Source organism: Onychostoma macrolepis, chromosome 19, assembly GCF_012432095.1.
Source record: "Onychostoma macrolepis isolate SWU-2019 chromosome 19, ASM1243209v1, whole genome shotgun sequence".
NCBI classification, from domain to species: domain Eukaryota; kingdom Metazoa; phylum Chordata; class Actinopteri; order Cypriniformes; family Cyprinidae; genus Onychostoma; species Onychostoma macrolepis.
Genome location: NC_081173.1, coordinates 33,243,281 through 33,263,280, shown reverse-complemented (window position 1 = coordinate 33,263,280; position 20,000 = coordinate 33,243,281). Strand labels below are relative to the sequence as shown.

At 43.1% G+C, this 20,000-nt stretch overlaps 2 protein-coding genes across 9 annotated transcripts in view; both read right to left on the bottom strand.

The window, feature by feature from the left end:
* fabp10b (fatty acid binding protein 10b, liver basic) overlaps window positions 1–450 on the bottom strand; it is a 3,316-nt gene extending 2,866 nt beyond the window's left edge. The window contains exon 1 of the mRNA XM_058754050.1: window positions 146–450. Within this exon, the coding sequence (XP_058610033.1) occupies window positions 146–227 (82 nt within the window). The 5' untranslated portion in view covers window positions 228–450. The remainder of the gene's footprint in view (window positions 1–145) is intronic.
* A 561-nt stretch (window positions 451–1,011) lies between these two features.
* slc9a1b (solute carrier family 9 member A1b) overlaps window positions 1,012–20,000 on the bottom strand; it is a 20,432-nt gene continuing 1,443 nt past the window's right edge. Inside the window, exons 2-12 of one of the 8 annotated variants that reach the window (XM_058754040.1) lie at window positions 18,820–18,876; window positions 18,278–18,720; window positions 16,373–16,623; window positions 14,538–14,755; window positions 12,989–13,191; window positions 12,827–12,916; window positions 12,678–12,748; window positions 10,899–11,069; window positions 10,435–10,531; window positions 9,692–9,871; window positions 1,012–1,652 (exon numbers count right to left, since the gene is read on the bottom strand). In XM_058754040.1, the coding sequence (XP_058610023.1) occupies window positions 1,434–1,652; window positions 9,692–9,871; window positions 10,435–10,531; window positions 10,899–11,069; window positions 12,678–12,748; window positions 12,827–12,916; window positions 12,989–13,191; window positions 14,538–14,755; window positions 16,373–16,623; window positions 18,278–18,720; window positions 18,820–18,876 (2,000 nt within the window). In that variant the 3' untranslated portion in view covers window positions 1,012–1,433. Of the gene's footprint in view, window positions 1,653–9,691; window positions 9,872–10,434; window positions 10,532–10,898; window positions 11,070–12,677; window positions 12,749–12,826; window positions 12,917–12,988; window positions 13,192–14,537; window positions 14,756–16,372; window positions 16,624–18,277; window positions 18,721–18,819; window positions 18,877–20,000 lie in introns of those variants that run through there. The other 7 variants (XM_058754041.1, XM_058754044.1, XM_058754046.1 and 4 more) reach the window with 7 other exon arrangements.

Here is a 20,000-nt window from a genome sequence, read left to right as displayed (position 1 = left end):
GCCCCATTCGCAGATAGTGTTGATACAGTAAACAGGATCCGGTTATTGTGTTCCTCAAACATGTATGTTGCCGTAAGGATGTTTGGATATTTGTACCGGAAAACAAGACACAAATCCTGAGGAAGATGATGATGAAGAGACTCACAGACGGCTCTGAGGAACTCCTCTGCGTTCTCCTGATCATAGAGCTTCCAGCGTCCACTGAAGTCCACAGCCATCCTCAGCATCTGACCCGAGCTTCGTTACTGTGTCTGTGATCCTTCAGTTAATGAGTCTCCGCAGATCTGAGTGTTTGAGTCTCCACAGCGATGCTTCAGTCTCAGAAGAGCGTCTCACACACACATTACACACAAAACACCTCAATTACTCTGAAAGACCCACAACACTCCTCCATCAGTACTCCCCGAAGACACAGCAGACGGCACTCGAAGCTTTGGGGAGGTGACACTTGTTTTGCTGCATTTGATCAAAATTACAGTAAAAACTGTGAAATATTGTTAAAGTTTAAATCAGCTGTTTTCTATGTGAATATGTGTTAAACTGTAATGTATTTCTGTGATGCGCAGCTGTATTTTCAGCATCATTACTGCAGTCTTCAGCGTCACATGATCTTCAGAAATCATTCGTGTTTTTTCAGCTGCTTTCACACATTTTCCAAACTTTGTCTCTTTTTTTCCAAACTTTACACACAAATCCAAGAATTGCAGTCAAAATCTCTTGCAAAATGAAGTACTGCCTTCAAAATATCACAAACACATCTCAAAAGCAAACATTTGCAAACACCTTTGAAATAATATTAATTCCTGTTAGATTTGTGTGTTGCATAGAGAACTGTGTTGTGTTTTGTGAAAAGTGTTTTCTGAAATTGACGAAGTCTAAGAATCAGTGTGTGTTTCTGCTGTTTGAGTGACAGCTTTCAGAAACTGTGAAGATTTGTCTGCAAGCAGCTGAAGAAAACTGTAATAATCTGATCTGCTGCTCAACAAACATTTCTGATTATCAATGTTGAAAACAGTCGTGCTGCACAATATTTTTGTGGAAACTGAGATGCATTTTATTTTTCAGGATTCACAGATGAATAGAAAGTTAAAAGAACAGCATTTATTTCAAATAGAAATCTACTGTAACATGTCACTTTTGATCAATTTAATGCATCCTTGATAAAGAAATTAATCATTTTATTTAAGTATAAATGTAAAAATCTGAGCCCAAGTCAGATGAAGAGTCGATGAAGAGACGGCTTTAACAGCGCCAGACAATCAGAGTCATTCACAGAAGCACAGATGCTCTTCAGACCGTCTCAACAGAGACTCTCTTACATTTGAGCTTCTTTGTCCAGAATAGATACCGACACACAAGCGCTCACAGCAGACGCATGAGAAACACAGGACCTTAGAGAGCACAGGAGTCTCAGACCCACAGAAGCACTGGTCTCAGTGTCTGCGATGCATGAGCTCCTCGTCCTCCTCCAGCAGGTGCTCCGGACCCCGAGGAGGCTTCGGCGGCTCCAGAGAGAACTTCACGCTGGGCTTGCGTCTGGCGTTCACTTCTCCAGCGCTGCGCTCCGAGAAGAAGAAGGAGCCGGACCTGAGACGCTCGCCGGACTCCAGTCTTCTGGCCGGAGCAGCAGGAACCGTCAGAAAGTTGCTCATCTGCGAACGTGACACACATACACACACACACACACACACGCACGCACGCACGCACGCACGCACGCACACACACACACACACACACACTATCAGTGCAACGCTTGTCAGTGAAGCTGCTTTGAAACAACATCGACTATAAAACACTGAAATGCTGTATATTTAACAGGATTTCTTCATTAGCAGCACTCTAAGCACAACTGATCATGAACGTTAGAAACACAATCTGGGTTGAAAATTACAATCAATTTTCAATTACATGAAAAAATACTTTAGTAATTTATAGTAAATACTGTAGTGTTTTTGAACCATACTATAGTAAAGTACGTTTGTGGTAATTCTATAGCTGCTGTGGTAATATAATATCTATAGTAATATAAACAAATTACTTTACCCAACACTGTACTGTTTTCTACAACTATAGAGTATATTACACTACAATACACTACAGTTTACTGTAGTAAAAACTAAAGTATACTACAGTATTTATTTCAGTTTATCAGTTCACTATAGTTAATACTACAGTTGTCACGGTGCACACAGCAGGGAGGAACGAGGAACACGCAGACGAGGATAAACTTCAAAATAATAGTCTTTAATGGTGACATCAGGACAGGGCAAGACAAGGCAAGGTTCACACAGACAGGAACACTGGGGAATAACGAGTAGACCAGATGAAAACTAACTAAACAGGCAGGAACTAAATACACATGACAATCACTGATAAATACTAAAACACAGCTGGACAAGACTTAACTAATAATCACACTTAACAAGGACAGGAACAAGACTAAATATGGACACAAGAGGCGGGAACACATGACACACACGACAGAGGACGTGACAGTACTCCCCCCTCCCGAAAGGCGCGACCCGCGCCGTAACAGTTCCACCGGGGGGGGGGGGGGCACTCTGGAAGCCCCTCAGGACAGACATGGACAGGAACAGGAACACAGGACGGGGACCTCCAGAGCGGAACAGACAGAGGCCATAGCAGGGCTCGGAGCTCAGGCGGCCATGGCGGATGGTCTTCATGGCCATGGCCACATTCTTCGGCCCGCCCACCCTACCCAGAGCTCTACTACCCCCCCCCAAAATTTCCTTGGGGAATCCAGGGGGTATCAGGAGCTCTCCAGGGCTTAACAGACAGGACACTGGCCAGACACACAGACAGGACAGGATAGGATAGCCCTCCAGGGCTAAACTGACAGGGACAGGACAGGCCAGACACACAGACAGGACAGCCCACAGGAACAGCTCGGAAGCTGAGGCTTCTACTGGGCATGACAAGGAGTCAGGGGCCCTCACAGGGTCCCTCAGCAACCGCCTCCACGACAGGGAGGCAGGCGGCTGGAATGGCCTCCATGGCCACAACAAGAGGAGCCGCCTGCCCCAGACGAGTCTCCATGGACAAGACAAGGTTTGTTAAAATGTTCCTGTGGGCACGACAAGACGGCACTCCTGGCCGTCACATGTGGACTTGCTCCACAGGGACCCGGGACTGGACTGGAGTCAGCGGCGGCCGGCGGGCGGGAGCTCCAGGTGGGCTTGCCGTACGCACTCCTGGCGGGCTTGCCACACCCCAGGCGGGCTAGCCACATGCGCTTCCAGGCGGGCTAGGGTGAGCCGCGGACGGCGGCGTGAAGGGAGGGAGCCGCCGACGTTCGGGTTGGCTTTCCCCGTAGTCGGCGGCGTGCACGAGCGGACGCCCATGAACAGGACGGAGGAGCCGCGGACGGCGGCGATGAACTCCCCACAAATGGCGGGGTGAAGACAGCCGCTGACGGCAGCAGACCGGATGGGCTCGCGGCCAACGGACTCGCGGCGATCCCGCCCAACTCCCACGCCTTTCCGTGGGCTAGAGCGGGAAGGACGAGCGGCGACTTCCATGCCGCGGGACAGACAGGAACAAACAGGAACCAAGAATAAAAGACTTAAGAAAAAACGGAAAACAAAACGTGGTGAAGGGGCGCCGCTTACTGTTGTGGTCTGGTCTTCTGTCACGGTGCATACAGCAGGGAGGAACGAGGAACATGCAGACGAGGATAAACTTCAAAATAATAGTCTTTAATGGTGACATCAGGACAGGGCAAGACAAGGCAAGGTTCACACAGACAGGAACACCGGGGAATAACGAGTAGACCAGACGAAAACTAACTGAACAGGCAGGAACTAAATACACATGACAATCACTGATAATTACTAAAACACAGCTGGACAAGACTTAACTAATAATCACACTTAACAAGGACAGTAACAAGACTAAATATGGACACAAGAGGCGGGAACACATGACACACACGACAGAGGACGTGACAACAGTATTGTTGGAGCCATTATTTATTTTGTTATTAAGGTTATAGGAGTGCTAAAATATTATTTAGTATATAAGGTTTTTGTTATGGATGGACTCTGACACGAAGATGGTAAAGGAGAATTAGGTGTTTATTAAAACAGGTGAGACACTCAGGTGACTTTAGGTTTCTTGCAAGGTGAGTAGGTGACTTCAGAATGGTAAATCAAACGGGTAGTATAATGTGCTTGAGATTCTTCTCTTTTCCTCAGGCGTACGGGGAGACGAGACAGGATCGATCCGGGGAGACACACACACACACTTCGAGGACGGAGCTCTATGAAGAGAGGAGGACACAAGGTGGGAGAACACAGCAGGTAAGTCAGACAGGGTAAGTATTTCTTAGATTTTCGGAAGGATATGGTCTTTTCAGATACAGGATACCAAGAGGTTGAGTCCACGTAGCAATGACGAGATCGGACGCTGAAGTGTGTGTGTGGTGATCCTTTATAGTGCTGGTGATTGGCATGGTGATCAGGTGCAGGTGAGTGTGATTAATACTCAGGGGATGTGGAGCGATGTGATTGGTGGAGTGAAGGGACTGACTGGTCCGTGACAGTACCCCCCTCTCCATGCCCGCTCCTGAGGGCCGACCCCGGCGTCGCGGTGGTCTGCCCCCGACTCGGGGTCCTGGGCGATCTGGGTGGATTGCATGGAATTCCTCGAGTAGAGTTGGGTCCAAGATGTCATCTCTGGTTACCCACAAGCGTTCCTCAGGGCCATATTCCTCCCAATCCACGAGGTATTCGAGTTTATCACCACGACGCCGGGATTCCAGGATCTCCTTAACTTGGTAAACGGTACCTTCTTCTAGGATGTGTGGGAGAGGGGTCTCTTCCTCCAAGTCAGGCCCTGTGGTGAGAGGTGGAGAGAAGGGTTTAAGCAGTGAAACATGGAACGTAGGGTGAATTCTGTAGTGGTGTGGTAATTTGAGTTTGTATGTGACAGGGTTGATACGTTCCAGTATGGTGAAGGGGCCAACGAATCTGGGACTAAGCTTTTTACAGGGCAGGCGTAGACGGATATCCCTAGTTGACAACCAAACTTTCTCCCCAGGTTGGTAGTTTGGGGCTTCTGATCTGCGGGCGTCGGCTGTCATTCTTTGTCTACGCACTGCCTGTTGAAGCTGGTGGTGTGCTGCGTCCCAGACTCTCTCGCTCTCCCGGAACCAGTGGTCGATGGAAGGGACGTTGGAGGGCTCACCTGACCAGGGGAACAGGGGAGGCTGGAAACCGAGTACGCACTGGAATGGGGTAAGTCCAGTGGATTGTTGTCGCAGGGAATTTTGTGCGTACTCGGCCCAGCCTAAGAACTGGTTCCAGGAGTTCTGGCGGCCATGGCAGAAGGTTCTCAGGAATCGTCCTATCTCCTGGATTTTGCGCTCAGTCTGCCCATTGGACTGTGGATGATAACCTGATGATAAACTGACGGTCACACCTAGGAGGGAGAAGAAGGCCTTCCAGACTCGGGAAATGAATTGGGGTCCTCTATCGGATACTATATCTTCAGGGAGGCCAAAGTATCGGAAGACGTGATTGAAGAGGAGTTCTGCGTTTTGGAGCAGTTGGGAGACCCTTGAGGGGAATAAGTCGGCATGACTTGGAAAAACGGTCTATGATTACTAGTATGCAGGTATTACCATCGGATACGGGTAGGCCAGTACCAAGTGAAGTATGGGTGGAGTGGATTAGGGGAGTCCGTTGGGTCCGAGGAACATATTGTAGGTTTGGGGGACAGCCCGGCGGATTGGCGGGAGGCGTGGTGGAGGCGACTGGTGGAGAGGACCATTGTATGGGACTTGTGATGATGGGAGTAGGTATGATGGGTTCAGGTTCGGGAGTATCTTCTTCGAGACTATGGATCCTGGATAGGGCGTCGGCCTTGATGTTCTTGGTTCCGGGTCTGTAGGATATTGTAAACTGGAAGCGTGTAAAGAATAGTGCCCAGCGGGCTTGTCTCGGGTTTAGTCGTTTGGCTTCTCGGATATATTGCAGGTTTTTATGATCTGTGAGTACAAGAAAAGGGTGCTTTGCTCCCTCCAGCCAGTGCCTCCATTCCTCTAGGGCTAACTTTACCGCCAATAGTTCCCGATTACCTATATCGTAATTTCGTTCCGCCGGGCTGATTTTTTGGAGAAGTAGGCGCATGGATGGAGTTTTGGAGGCTTCGTCTGCTGCTGAGATAAGACGGCTCCTACGCCCGTGGTGGATGCGTCTACCTCTACAATGAATTGAGCTTCAGGGTCCGGGTGAATGAGGAGTGGTGAAGGTCTGCTTAAGGTCGTCAAAAGCCTTTTGAGCTTGGGGGGTCCAGGTGAGAGTCTTGTTCTTACCCTTGAGAATGTCTGTGAGGGGACTGGTGGTGGTGCTGTAGTTTGGAATGAAACGTCGGTAGAAATTTGAAAATCCGAGAAATCTCTGAAGTTCTTTGATTGTGGAGGGAACTGGCCAGGATGTGACTGCTTCCACCTTCCCCTTGTCCATGCGGACGCCACGCTGGTCGATGATATATCCCAGAAAGTATACGGAGGGTTGGTGGAAGGTGCATTTTTCGGCCTTGAGGTAGAGGTGAAAGTGACGGAGTTTGTGGAGGACCTCCGCAACGTGGTGGCGATGGTCGGCCAAGCTCCGGGAGTAGATGAGGATGTCATCTATATAGACTATAACAAACCGGTTCAGGAACTCCCGGAGCACCTCGTGCATAAACCCCTGGAAGACGGAAGGGGCGTTGACAAGCCCATACGGCATTACCCGGTATTCGTAGTGGCCGGTAGGGGTGATGAAGGCTGTCTTCCATTCATCTCCTTCTCTTATGCGGATGAGGTTATATGCGCTGCGGAGGTCCAATTTTGTGAAGATAGTTCTTTAAGACCATTTACTTGTTGATGAATTTGATCTTGAGTTTGTATCCTTTCCACCCTGCTCGAACCTTCCTGCCTGCCTTACTCACGTCTCCATCCTGACACCTCATCCTTAGAAGGATACTTAAGTTTATTTAGATCGTCGTTTAAAGAGAGTCGGCGAAGTATGTTGGTGGCTGCTTAAAATATGCCAGAACAAGAAACAACTGAAGCATTCATTAACCCCCTGGGGTCGACAAACGCATATATGCGTTTTGAGGCAGATTTTCCTGATAAGGCCGAAATGAGCTTGAATTACTCTGTCGTTTTTGATCGTACAGATAAGAGCAATACACCATTCGAATCTGTAAGGGGTCTACTTTTATTTGTATACACTCATAATAACAACTAAACTTTGTGCTTCTGAAGAATAAAGAAAACAAACAGGGTGCGCTCTCTGTCTTCTCCGTCTCCGCGAACTGTTTTTAGAAACGCGTCACTAAAATGAACTGTAACTCAGCAAATACTCAACACAGAGACATGAGACATATATCTATAGAAAGCTTGAAGTGTCTACTTTGAAATGAAGCAAGTCTTATCGAAAACAAACATTCTGTGATGAAGTAATCCGTATAAAACCAACACGATGTTCAGTCTGTGCCGTCTGACTCATTATCTCTAATGTGACCCCGCCCTCGCGCAGCTCGCGCTGTTCATATGTAAATAGCCACGTGGTAAGTGCGTGCGTGCAAACGCCCAACAACACAAACAAAGAGGAGGTCCTTCATCGCGGCTACTGTTCGTTTCTGGAAGAAGATGCGCTGAGTAAAGGCAGGATTTCCCTCGAAAGAAGAACACAATTTCATCCAGCAGAGGAGATGAGTAAGTAATGTTTCTTTTTTACATTAGTTACCGTGTTATTGTGACATAAACTTGAACAGATCTACTAACATTTAGCTGGGTTTTCCCCCAAACGACAACATGATGAATGCTACGCCTCTAAGAATGTTTAGACCATGTTTATTATTAATACTCTGTTCACAAATACATTTTAATAGCGTGCTAAACAATAATAATTAGTTTCTCAGATATAAAATATAATTTTTTATAGTACAAAGTACATCCTTTTATTGTACAAAGCATGATTGAGTCTGTGGCTACAGACTATACATACTAGACTATATGACTACAAAATCATAGTTGGGTTTTTCCCAAACTATAATTCCTGACTACAATGTTTGAAATCGTGTAAAACATTTTGAATATGATAGGCAGTTCATTGTATTTAAATTTCTTACAGCGCGATGTTTTCATGCTCTATATAAAACAATAAAAGTAATATGAGTGTACACTGTAACATGATGAATGCTACGAGTCTAAGTATGTTTAGTACATGTTTATTATTAATAGCCTACTCTGTTCAGAAATAGATTTGAATAACGTGCTAAACAATAATAATTAGTTTCTCAGATATAAGATTTCTTTCTCTTTTTTATGATAGTGATATATATGATATTTATGATATATATATATACAGATGTTCCTGATATTAACATGCTCACAAATGTTTTTTGTTTGTATTTTATTGAATCAGATACCAGCACCAGATGTATCCTGATGTCTCTTCAAACTGTTTTCCTCTGAGAGCGCTGCACCAACATCAGATGTTCAACTACACTGATATTCTATGTTAAAACAAGCTCCTTTTCTACTGATTGTTTTTTTCTTCTTCTTGAATCCATGGAAAGAAGTAGAAACACTTAAATAACACACGTAAATATCAGGTATGATTTACTTGTTTCACTTGTTGAACAGAATCTGCTGCAGGAATGACTCAAAGTCTGTTCACATCTCTGTGGTTAGATCAGTGTGCACAATAATGTGTCTTTGACCTTCATTATGTATGTTTTTATTATACTGTGTTGTAAATAAAATACAAATAATTTAAAAAACCCTTTTTTTCAATCTCCTCACATTCTCTCTTACCTGCCTCACAGTCACACTGATGGGCCATTAGGGGCCATTAGGGGAGGGCCCTTTGTCTCTCAGGTGAGACTCACTTAATATTCATGGCCATTGCCACTCCCTCGCATATAGACCCTCGATCACAAAACATGTCTTGAAAATTTTAAATCAATATATTGTTTTCTGTGAATGAGTAAGCAGAATGATTTTCACATAATTTTGAAGTAAATATTCTAGCCTACAAGACTGATTACTCAAAAGTCTTGGTCAGGACTATTTAGTGTGGGTTTTAAGGCCTTATTTCAGCTACATTTTTTTTCCCAAAACGTACTAACCACGCATAATATTTTTTTTCTAAAAAATGCAAACATGTACATCCATCTTGGTCACATATTATTGTAGCACAGTTTGTGCTGAATACAAAAAAAATTACATGTTGGTCAATAGTATGTTTTAAGTAGCTGAAATAAGCACAAATATCAGGGCATGTCAAAACATCTCAAGGGCCCCAAAATGACCTCATCTTGCTTTACACACTGACTTAACTGATGACTACAGGGATACTGTTATTTTCTTTAATTACTTTCATTATATTTAATGTTGTTTGATTTTCAGTTAAATAAACATTACTTTTGAGCTTATACTTTGGTTTACGTGTGTCCCTTGTTTTTGTTGCTTCCCTTGAGCCAAGGGTCGTAACAGACCCCAGAGGGTTAACAAAGTGTAGTAAATAATATAATATATACAGTATAATACACTTACTACAGTATGGTTAAAAACACTACAGTATTTACTATAAATTACTATAGTATTTTTTCATGTGGGTAGTATTTACTCCACTGGCCAAACCTGAGGTAAAAAAAAGTAAAAGTGTGGAAGGCTTGCCAGCAGAATGAAAGCCGTTCTTTGCTGCTGATCATGCGCTGGAGTTATTTCAGAGGTGTTTGTGCTGTGTTCTCCGTCTCTCACCCGTCTCTCCATCTCCTCCTGCTGCTTCTTGAGAAGCGTCTCGCTCCAGTCGTCCTCAGCGTCCGGCATCAGTGTGTGCCGGCTGTACGAGCGCAGCTAACACACACAAACACACACACACACACACACACACACACACACACACACACACTTCAACAATAAACTCAACACAGCATGACAATATACTCTAGAACATTCAGTGTCTAGGGAACACAACGAGTTCAGTTAGCAACACTATGAAAATACAACTTAACATCTCCATTACTTTTAAATGAACTAGAATATGGAAATAACCTTTTCTGAGAAATTGATACAGATATTTGTTCGTGTTTTAATCATGAACTCACTTGACTTTGTTCAATTTCTCAGAAAACAAGACATGTTCACTTTGCATCTCTAGTAAATGTATGTTGATTTAAGGATGTTTAGATATGTGTACTGAACACAAGACAGAAACACTGAGGAAGAGATTCATTTTTTTTGCAGTTCATGAGATTTATGACTGTTTAAGGTCTTCATTTGTGGAAGGATGAATAAAGACTTTTTAAGACCCGCAGAAATCCTGGACTGGAGTCTGCTGCACAATACAAATGTAAACTGTATTTGAGTTTTTGTTTGTGTTCTGTGTGTGTGTGTGTGTGTGTGTGTGTGCGTCTCACTCTCTGTTGCGTCTTCTGCAGGTTTGCTCGCAGGATCTTCCTGATTTCTTCTTCTCGTTCTTTAGAGATGTTGAGTGTTTTCAGGCTGCGCTGCCGTCTGCACACACACACGCACACAAACACAAACACACACACACACACATGAGTGTGTTTGTGTGTGCGCAATTGCGTGCATGCGTGCCTGTGTGTGCGTGTGTGTCACTGTGTGTGTGTGAGTGTGTGTGTGTGTGTGTGTGAGAGAGAGTGTGTGTGTGTGTGTGTGAGAGAGTGTGTGTGTGTGTTTTTGTGAAAAGTCAGGATATAGATGTGTATAATGACGAGGGTATGGCAGGTATTACAAGGTGAAGGTGACATCTCAGGACATTGACCCATGTCCCCACTTTTCAAAACGCTTATAAATCACTCAGAATGAGGTGTGAGTGTGTGTGTGTGTGTGAGTGTGAGTGTGTGTGAGTGATACTCACGGTGCAGCTGCAGTGACTGCTGTGCTCAGATTGGCTGAGCTGTTGCTCTCCAGCAGCATCAGGGCCTGTTTGAGCTCCATCTTGTTGTAGAAGGAGACGAGCTGCGGCTCCTGCGATCGCTCTCCGCCGATCAGACAGCGCTTGATGTAGCGCTTATTAAAGCGGTTCAGCCTGTGGATGAACAGAGCATTAACATCAAAGATTTCTAACAGCACCGGCAGTGTTTAATCGCATCACATCATTCAAACCCATTCAGTAAAGTTTTTACTGATACACTGAAGTTTTCTTTTAGCTGAAAACCAAAGTTGGAAATGAAGGGAAACTGGGAAGTCTGCTTGATGTTTGGGTACACAGTCGTGATTATATGATGATTAAATTTTGATGACGGACTTTAGCTCAGACATTTAAGAACTATTAAAATAACATTTGAGATCGGTGCACTGTTTAGTCCAGTTATCCAGTCACGTGGTCTGCTGACGCAAAGTCACGAGTTTTTTGATGCGTATCAAGAAATTTATTCAGTAAATGTGTTTCCATCGTAGGTTATGTGCATGTCTTCTGCAAATTGAGAGCACAAGTTATTAATGCACAAAATTTGCATAAGAATAGGTAGACAGAACATGACTATTAACGCAGTCAAACCGTGCCATTGGAGAAACACTAAACGTCAGTTTCAGTCAATAATTTTGATCTTTCAAAACTATTTAAGCCAAAACCATGTTTTTTTTTTTTTGCTGTTTGTTGCATTTTGTTTTAGCTGAAACTCCAGTGCATCATTACGTTTCCTGAGGTATGTGACATTATTGATCACAATTGATCTCATTATTGATCTTTAGTGACGTCTCTGCAGTTGAAATGATCCATGATTGATGTCAGTGAGTTATGTTTCTTCTGATGTTCATTCATGTTTATTTGCTGCTGTAACTAGTAGTAAAGAAGAAGAGATGCTCTGTCACGACCAGTTTTGGGGAAAGTTACTTTTAAAATTAATGCATTACAATATTGCGTTACTCTATGAAAAGGTAACTAATAGCATTACTTAGTTACATTTTATGGAAAGTATTGCATTCCATTACTTATTGTCACCTGGGCTAGGCTTGCTTATTTGTTTTTAATAGCAAAAATCCAAAAGTTATATTTTTGGCAGCTGTAAAGGCCCTTTCACACCAAAAGTGAAATCAATAATCCTCAGGCTGAAGGAAGAGTCTCTGTCTATGCACTCACTCCTGATTTCTCTCAACATGCAGACAAGAGAGCTGTCAGTCGGGGAAACAAAGCAACTGGTGTTACTTATTTGAAAAAGTAGCTCAGATATTCTCTTGTAAATTTAAAAGTCAAGTCAATTCACCATTATTTATATAGTGCTTTTACAATGCAGATTGTGTCAAAGCAGGTTTACAGTATTAAACAGGGAATAGTGTGTCAAAATAGTTTTCAATTCTCCTCTGGCCAGACGAGACCAGCATTTTAATTCTTGGCTGCAGCAAAGTCAGATTGTGCAGAGGCTGGTTCCTGTGGTCTTGTACCGATGGCCATCTAGGTGATGAAAAGTAATGCATTACTTTACTAGTTACTTTAGACTGTAATCTGATTACTTAACTTGCGTTACTTGTAATGCGTTACTCCCAACACTGGTCAATGCCGCTATATGAATCCTATTATCAGCGCTGGTTTTACAGAGAGTGTTTGGTCACGTATGTGAAGATTCAGCTGAACGTCTCCTATATGTTGTGGGTTTAGTGAGTAAACGATGACAGGATATCTGGCTCTGAAACGCACTTGTCTCTCCAGTGATGATGACCGTAGTGACCGCACACGCCCTCGATTCCAGCCAGCAGATGCTCCAGAAACTACAGAGACACAAAACAGCATCAGCAGTCAGACAGCAGACACGACGCTCTCCAGTGTGTTTGAGATCGGCTGATCACCTGAGTGTGAATCTCCTCGTTTATTGAGCATTTGCTTTCTTTCCTCTTCTTGACAGCCAGAAGGTCAACGAGCGGCCGAATCGTCATTCCCTAAAAAACAGGACAACATGAACTTTCGGCTACAGAAACGCAATGGACATCCTTCAGCGGATTCTCTCCTACCTGCACGAACACGGTGAAGAAGATGACGGTGATGATGGCCGTCAGGAACATGTCCTTCATGGGAAAGTCATCACTGGACAGCAGAAACGCTAATGAGAAGGCGATGGCACCCCTCAATCCGCCGTACGCCACGATGAACTGATCCTTACCACTCAGCTTCACCATACGGTACTTATTAATGATGAACGTCAAGCCGACCACACCTGCAGGACAGACGGACAAACACACAGTCGACATGGATAATACACAGATTCATAAACTCAACACCGGGGCCAGATTTACTGACTGCTTGCAGCAGCACAAGCCCTCGTCTGGCATTAAAAAACTACTGTCAGGATTTACTAAAGACACTCAGTGAAACATTAGTAATGAAAAGACATGGAGACAGACATTGGAGTACCTCAAGGCTCAGTACTAGGGCCGTTACTTTTAACACTCTACGTGTTACCCTTGGGAGATATCATCAGGAAACATGGTGTTAGCTTTCACTGTTATGCTGATGATACTCAGCTACAGTTAAGGTTATTTCTACAGCTGATCTTATTGCATGCACATTTGTAGGACTTTCCTTTTCGGACACAACATTCAGGTGAGGAGAGGATTTGAATGAATCATGCAAGGTGATTTATTAAGACTTGCAGTAGTCAGTTTAATGGTATTTGCACCATTATTTAATGCCCCAAAAACACATGTCTGAACCCATTCTGTGTCTGTGTTGCTATTCGATCACACACACCTGATTATCATCAGTTCTGCTGGTTTGTGACAAATTTGCGCTGCTTTTGGTAGACTGCATTGGTCATTATGGAAATGATCTGCTCTTTCACATCATCAGTAGATGTGCAGAACTTTCCACCCCATCGGTGCTTTTATGTGATTATAGTGCTCTTACACTCATTTGTAATCTGTTTAGTAAATCTGGCTCTTAAATTCTTAGAAAATACCATTAAAAAGTTTCTAAAACTTCTTAAGAACAAAGATTTTCTACTGTTTTTCAAAGAAGTCTCTTCTGCTCGCCAAAGCAGCATTTATTTGATCAAAAATACACTAAAAAGTGAAATATTATTACAATGTCAATATGTGTTAAACTGTAATTTATTTCTGTGATGCGCAGCTGTATTTTCAGCATCATTACTGCAGTCTTCAGTGTCACATGATCTTCAGAAATCATTCTAATATGCTGATTTGCTGCTCAACAAACATTTCTGATTATTATCAATGTTGAAAACAGTCGTGCTGCACAATATTTTTGTGGAAACCGTGATGCATTTTATTTCTCAGGATTCACAGACGAATAGAAAATTCAAAAGAACAGTATTTATTTGAAATAGAAATCTATTGTAACATTATAAATGTCTTTACTGTTGCTTTTGATCAATTTAATGATAATTTAATTCTCGATTTCTTATATTATAGTGACCTCAAAGTTTTGAACAGTAATGTTTATGGGCACTAAGCACCTCCAGAAATCTTCAATGAGCCAAACAAAAGGGAGCTGTTCGATGTGCCTGATAAAGATCATCTACAGCAGCGTGAAGCAGAGTCTCACCCAGAACCCTGGACAGCAGACACAGGACGATGGTGATGGTCACAAAGGTCCAGTTCCAGGCGTGCGGCCCGGCCACCGTCGACACACCCAGGAAGACGAAGATCAGCGTCTCGCTCACGCTGCTCCACATCTTCAGGAAGTACTTGATGGTGGTGTAGGATTTGTGGGAGATGTTGGCCTCCACATAGGGCCGCATGATCACGCCACACGCTATGAGCCTGTCAACAAACACAAGCAGGGAGTTACGTATTCAGATTACTTTTCAAGTAACTAGAAACGTAACGCATTACTTTTCAATTTACAAGAAAATACCTGAGCTACTTTTTCCAAATAAGTAACACCAGTTACTCTGTTTTCCATGTACTGACTGACAGCTCTCCTGTCTCTTTGTTGAGAGAAATTAGGGGTCTGTACCATGAAGCCGGATTAGCTGCTAGCCAGGTAAGTTTCAGTTTAGTCTGCACCAATCCTGGGTTTCACATGAAAGTGGCTTGGCTTTTAGCTGCGTTCATCGCAATAGTAACTTACACTCCACAGCTATCCTGCTCCGGGGCAGAGTTAGAGAGCTCAAACTGAAACTGGACCAATCAGACGTGAGCAAAGTGACACATGTCTGACACTCCCCCAGTTTCACTTGCTCCAAATTAAAGGTCACTAGTACTAAAAAAAATTCTCTGGCTTTAATGATAATTACTTAAAGTTATTTTATATGCTTTATATAATTAAATTATTTATATTATTATTAATCCGAGTTTCATAAGATATGGCAAGATGCCTTCTTTTTGTTGTCCTCTTTCACAGACAGCTCTTTTCACCTTGCTGTGTAAATGTATTTAAATTCATATTTTTCAATCTTTTAATCTTTGGCAGTGAATCACAGTTAAAAGGCAAGTGATTGGCTGTTCATTACTGATGCTTGCAAGTGCACACACTTCATTAACTCAGGATTAAAGCCTGAGTTTGACGGAGAAAGTTGATGATCAGCGTCAAGGTACCAACAAAGCCGGATTGGATTGGTTTGGTTTTGTCAACCCGGAGCAGGATAGCTGTGGAGTGTAAGTTACTATTGCGATGAACGCAGCTAAAAGCCAAGCCACTTTCATGTGAAACCCAGGATTGGTGCAAACTAAACTGAAACTTACCTGGCTAGCAGCTAATCCGGCTTCATGGTACAGACCCCAGGCCAGGTCAGAAACACGAAAGTAATGGACCTTTTTCACATTTCCGTGTTTCTCAGCAGCGGAAGTCATCATAGTTGGGTTAACTTCAACAGCAGTGAATGGGAGAGACACTGCATTAGAAACACCCTCGCATTAGCCTTAACTAGTTACATTTTTTATTTTTTTATTTTAAATCTAAATTTAAAAAACTTTTGAGGATTTACGATGCTGATGACGGCTAAACGCATCATCACAGTCTTGTGAAAAGGGTCCATGGAATGCATTACTTTCCGTAAAAGATAACTAAGTAACACAATTAGTTACTTTTTTGTAGAGTAACACAATATTGTTATATACATTTAGTCATTTAGCAGACGCTTTTATCCAAAGTGACATAATTTAGGACCGTTAACCACTGAGATACATGACATGTAATAACTTCCTTCCTCTGAACTCCACCATCACTCATCCATGTTACTCCAAAAACAAAAAACACACATTGACAGTGCTGGTGGTTTGGACAACCCAGGATAAAGGGTATAAATAAATAAACAAATAAAATAAATACCAAGAAAAGGAAAAAAAAACAACTTCTAGTTGAATCTCATATTGTAATATTGTAATGCATGACTTTTAAAGGCAACGGTGCACACAGCACGAGCGTCTGAGACTCACGCCATGATGCCGGACAGGTGGAAGACTTCGGCCGACAGGTAGGCCATGTAGCTGTAGAGGAAGACGAACAGAGGCTCAATCACACGCGTGTGCGACGTGAAGCGTGACGTGAAAGCCGCCAGCACTCCGTACACGCCGCCCACCAGCACTCCGCCCAGCGCCACCACGAAAAAACACACCACGCCCAGAAACACGTCGCCCGCCGTCACCTCGCCCGCGTGCGCAAACTCCTCGAAAAGGTGGTACAGGACCTGAAGGAAACACACAGAAACACCAACTACAACCTCCCTCAAGATCCTCCGTGACACGCAAACCATGCCTTTCACCTCCAGATAGTTTCAGAAAGTAACGAGCATGAAGGAATTTAAATTTTATTCAAGGGTGCATTTAATGACAACGAAGAACTTTGGAAAATTTCCTTTGTGTTTTTGAAAAGTTTCGCATACAAGTGACAGCGTTGTCGAAATAATCCTCATTCACACAGATCCGCGAAAACAACTAAAAACACTGTATTCTGCATGTCAGGCCAGTAGATGGCGATGTCTCTTTGTAAATAAACACTACACGCCTGCACACGGATTGTGTTCCTATAGACTGAACACGTAATAATGAGCGTTTATGTCGTTTACACGGAGACGATACTGGCATTGTTCTCAAAAACCCTTTGCAAAAAGATTTTCATTTTCAACCCCCCAAAACACTGTTGTTGTGTAAACAAATGGCTAAAATGCATAAAACCTGTCCATTTTAAGTTAAACACCCCCTAATATTTATTCAGACATAAAAAATGATTTCTAAAATGTATAAAAAGTTCAGGTTCTATCCACAAATTCAAGCATAATGACGGTTAGCAGGGCTTCATGTTTTGGGAAAAAATCTCATTTTCTATTATTCTCATTTAAAATGCAATTAAATCCAGGTTTGCTGTGTTTGTTTGTAGGGCTGCACAATTTGGCCAAAATTTTGTGATTATACATTATTACTACTACAACTAAATAATAAACAATGAAATATTACTGTTACAATTTCACTGTAAAACAAATCAAGTATTTAAGAAAACAAGTATAATAATAATAATTTTATTTGACATTTCAACTTTAAAACTACAATACTAATAGTTATTGCTCTCTTAATTTATTCATTTTCACACATTAAACCATCAAACTTTTATTTTGATGAAAAACTGCAGGAAAAAATGCTTCATGGGAAAAACTTCTCATTACCAGTTTTTGAAGAAGCAGATGGAGTTCATGTGAATCATGCGCTGCTCGCGTGTAAATGAACTCAGTGCCGCGCTTCACTCTGAAACACAGCGCAGATATTTATTAAATCACAGCCTTACTCACAGCATTAGGCCGATTTCAGTTTTATTCTGATTAATAGTCACAGACTTCAAGCAGACTTTAGCACGAATATATCGACTGCGATGCTTTCAAAACCACTTCCGACTCCACCGTAGGGCTGTGCAGTTCATCTAAACACAGCCTCCATCGATTCTGAAAATACAGCATTCGAGACGAACCCTTTCCCAGCGCTGCGCTTTCATTCCTCCATAAAAGCCCAATTTCTCGTGCAAATCAGTAGAATCATGTAACGTGACTTTTGCAAAATGGGACGTGCTTGATTTATTAAAGTTGATTAGATTTATTCATGTTTTAAAAGCGTGAAAGAGAACTTGCGCTGTTCCTCGAGAGGATTTCTGCGCAGACGGAACGGAGCTCAAAGTGCGCGCCTGAACAATCAAACACATGCTAAATATTGTCAAAAGGTTTTGCTTATTGATTATTCACGTAAACCCTCGTCGGTTATGTAATAAATGGACTTAAAGAGTTGAGAATGAAAATACAATATTGACCAAAATAATCGTGATTTAGATTTTTGCCATAATCGAGCGAGTCGTCTCACCACGGTCACGGCGTCGTTGAGCAGCGACTCTCCGAACACCAGGATGTGCAGCAGCTCGTTGATGTGGATCTCCTCGAAGACGGCCAGCACGGCCACCGGATCCACGGCCGACACGATGGAGCCGAACAGCAGGCAGGGCAGCAGCTCGAGGGCCGCCGGACGGCAGGCGTACAGCAGCGCGCCGGTGAAGAAGGTGTTCCACAGCGTCCCCAGCACGGCGAAGCTCAGGATGGTGCCGGCGTTCTCGGTGAAGGGCCGCAGGGGCAGGAAGTAGCCGGCGTCCAGGATGATGGGCGGCAGCAGGCACAGGAAGAAGAGCTGCGAGTCCAGCACCGGCGGCTTCTTGCCCATCACTCGGATCAAACCGCCCACCAGCAGCCCCACCACGATCAGCAGACAGCTCTCGGGAACCACAGCCGACAGACGCGGGAGCAGGTGGAAGCCTGACACACACACACACACACACAATCACAGGACCGCTCCAGGCCATGAAAGCTTGGCTGATGAAAGCTAAAACAGTAAATGCAGTGATGGATATTTACGGAGTAATGCACTGCTGTGTCGAGGAGGATCACAATGGAAATAACGTTCATCTGAGACTCGGAGCCAGATTCCAGGAGAAATCAGTTCAGAAAGATCAGAACATGATGTTATTTTCACACAGACTGAAGCTCTTTTAGTCAAATCTGTTGACTTTAGCGATCTGTGTTGCATTATATGCTAATGATTACCGTTCAGAAACAGGAAAAATGCTCTTTCAAGTTTTTTTCTGAAGTTTGCACGGCTATAACTCAAGAAGTATTAAAGACATCTCAATGCCCTTTTAGATTCGGCTCTTAAACTTTTCTTTTGGTATCTTCATTTTTAAAGCCCTGCGTGATTCATATATGATTCATTCTGAGAGATACGGGGATCTAAATATGGCTCCATGAGTCAGTTGTTAAATTGTACACATTTTCAATGGTCAAAAACCAAATGTGAGTTACTTTGCATTCAGCTGAAGAACAAATAATGTTGAAACTTGAAACGTATCTTGTTTCCCTCAATCAACAGAAGTGTATTGAACATACCTGTCTAAATGTGCCAATACTCTTTTTCCAAAGTTTGCATGCCTGTAACTCAAGAAGTATTGAAATATAAATTTAGATGCTGGTTCATACAAAACTTCTCTTTTGGTATCTTCATTTTTGAGGCTCTGTATGGTTCAATACCAAAGAAATCGGGTTCCTAATGTGGCTCCATGTCCAAATGGTTGAATTTTACCCATTTTTACTGGTATTAAAACAAATGTGGTTTTGTTTATCCAATCAGAATTTATAGACTGAACCATATAGGGCCTTAAAATGATGCCAAAACAAAAGTTTGTTAAGAGCCAGAGCCTAAAAGCATATTAAGATATCTTTAATATTTCTTGAGTTGCATGCAAACATAGTTTTTAAAGCCATGTTAGCAGCTGAGGCTGTTTTCAGAACAAACTCTACGACAGAGACAGAGACAGCTAATAAATCATCCTCATCACACACGATAACAGCGTCTGTCAGCACTACCCACAATCCCCTGCGGCTCTGTTGACAGTGGCACACGCAGGTGTGTGTAAAGCACTAAAGCCGCACACACACCACTGACTCCAGCTTTCTGCTCACAACCAGATTTTAGGCAAAAACGAATCATATCCTCGTCTGAGTAACTTGTAACTGGTTTGAACGCATGAGCAGCACAGAGT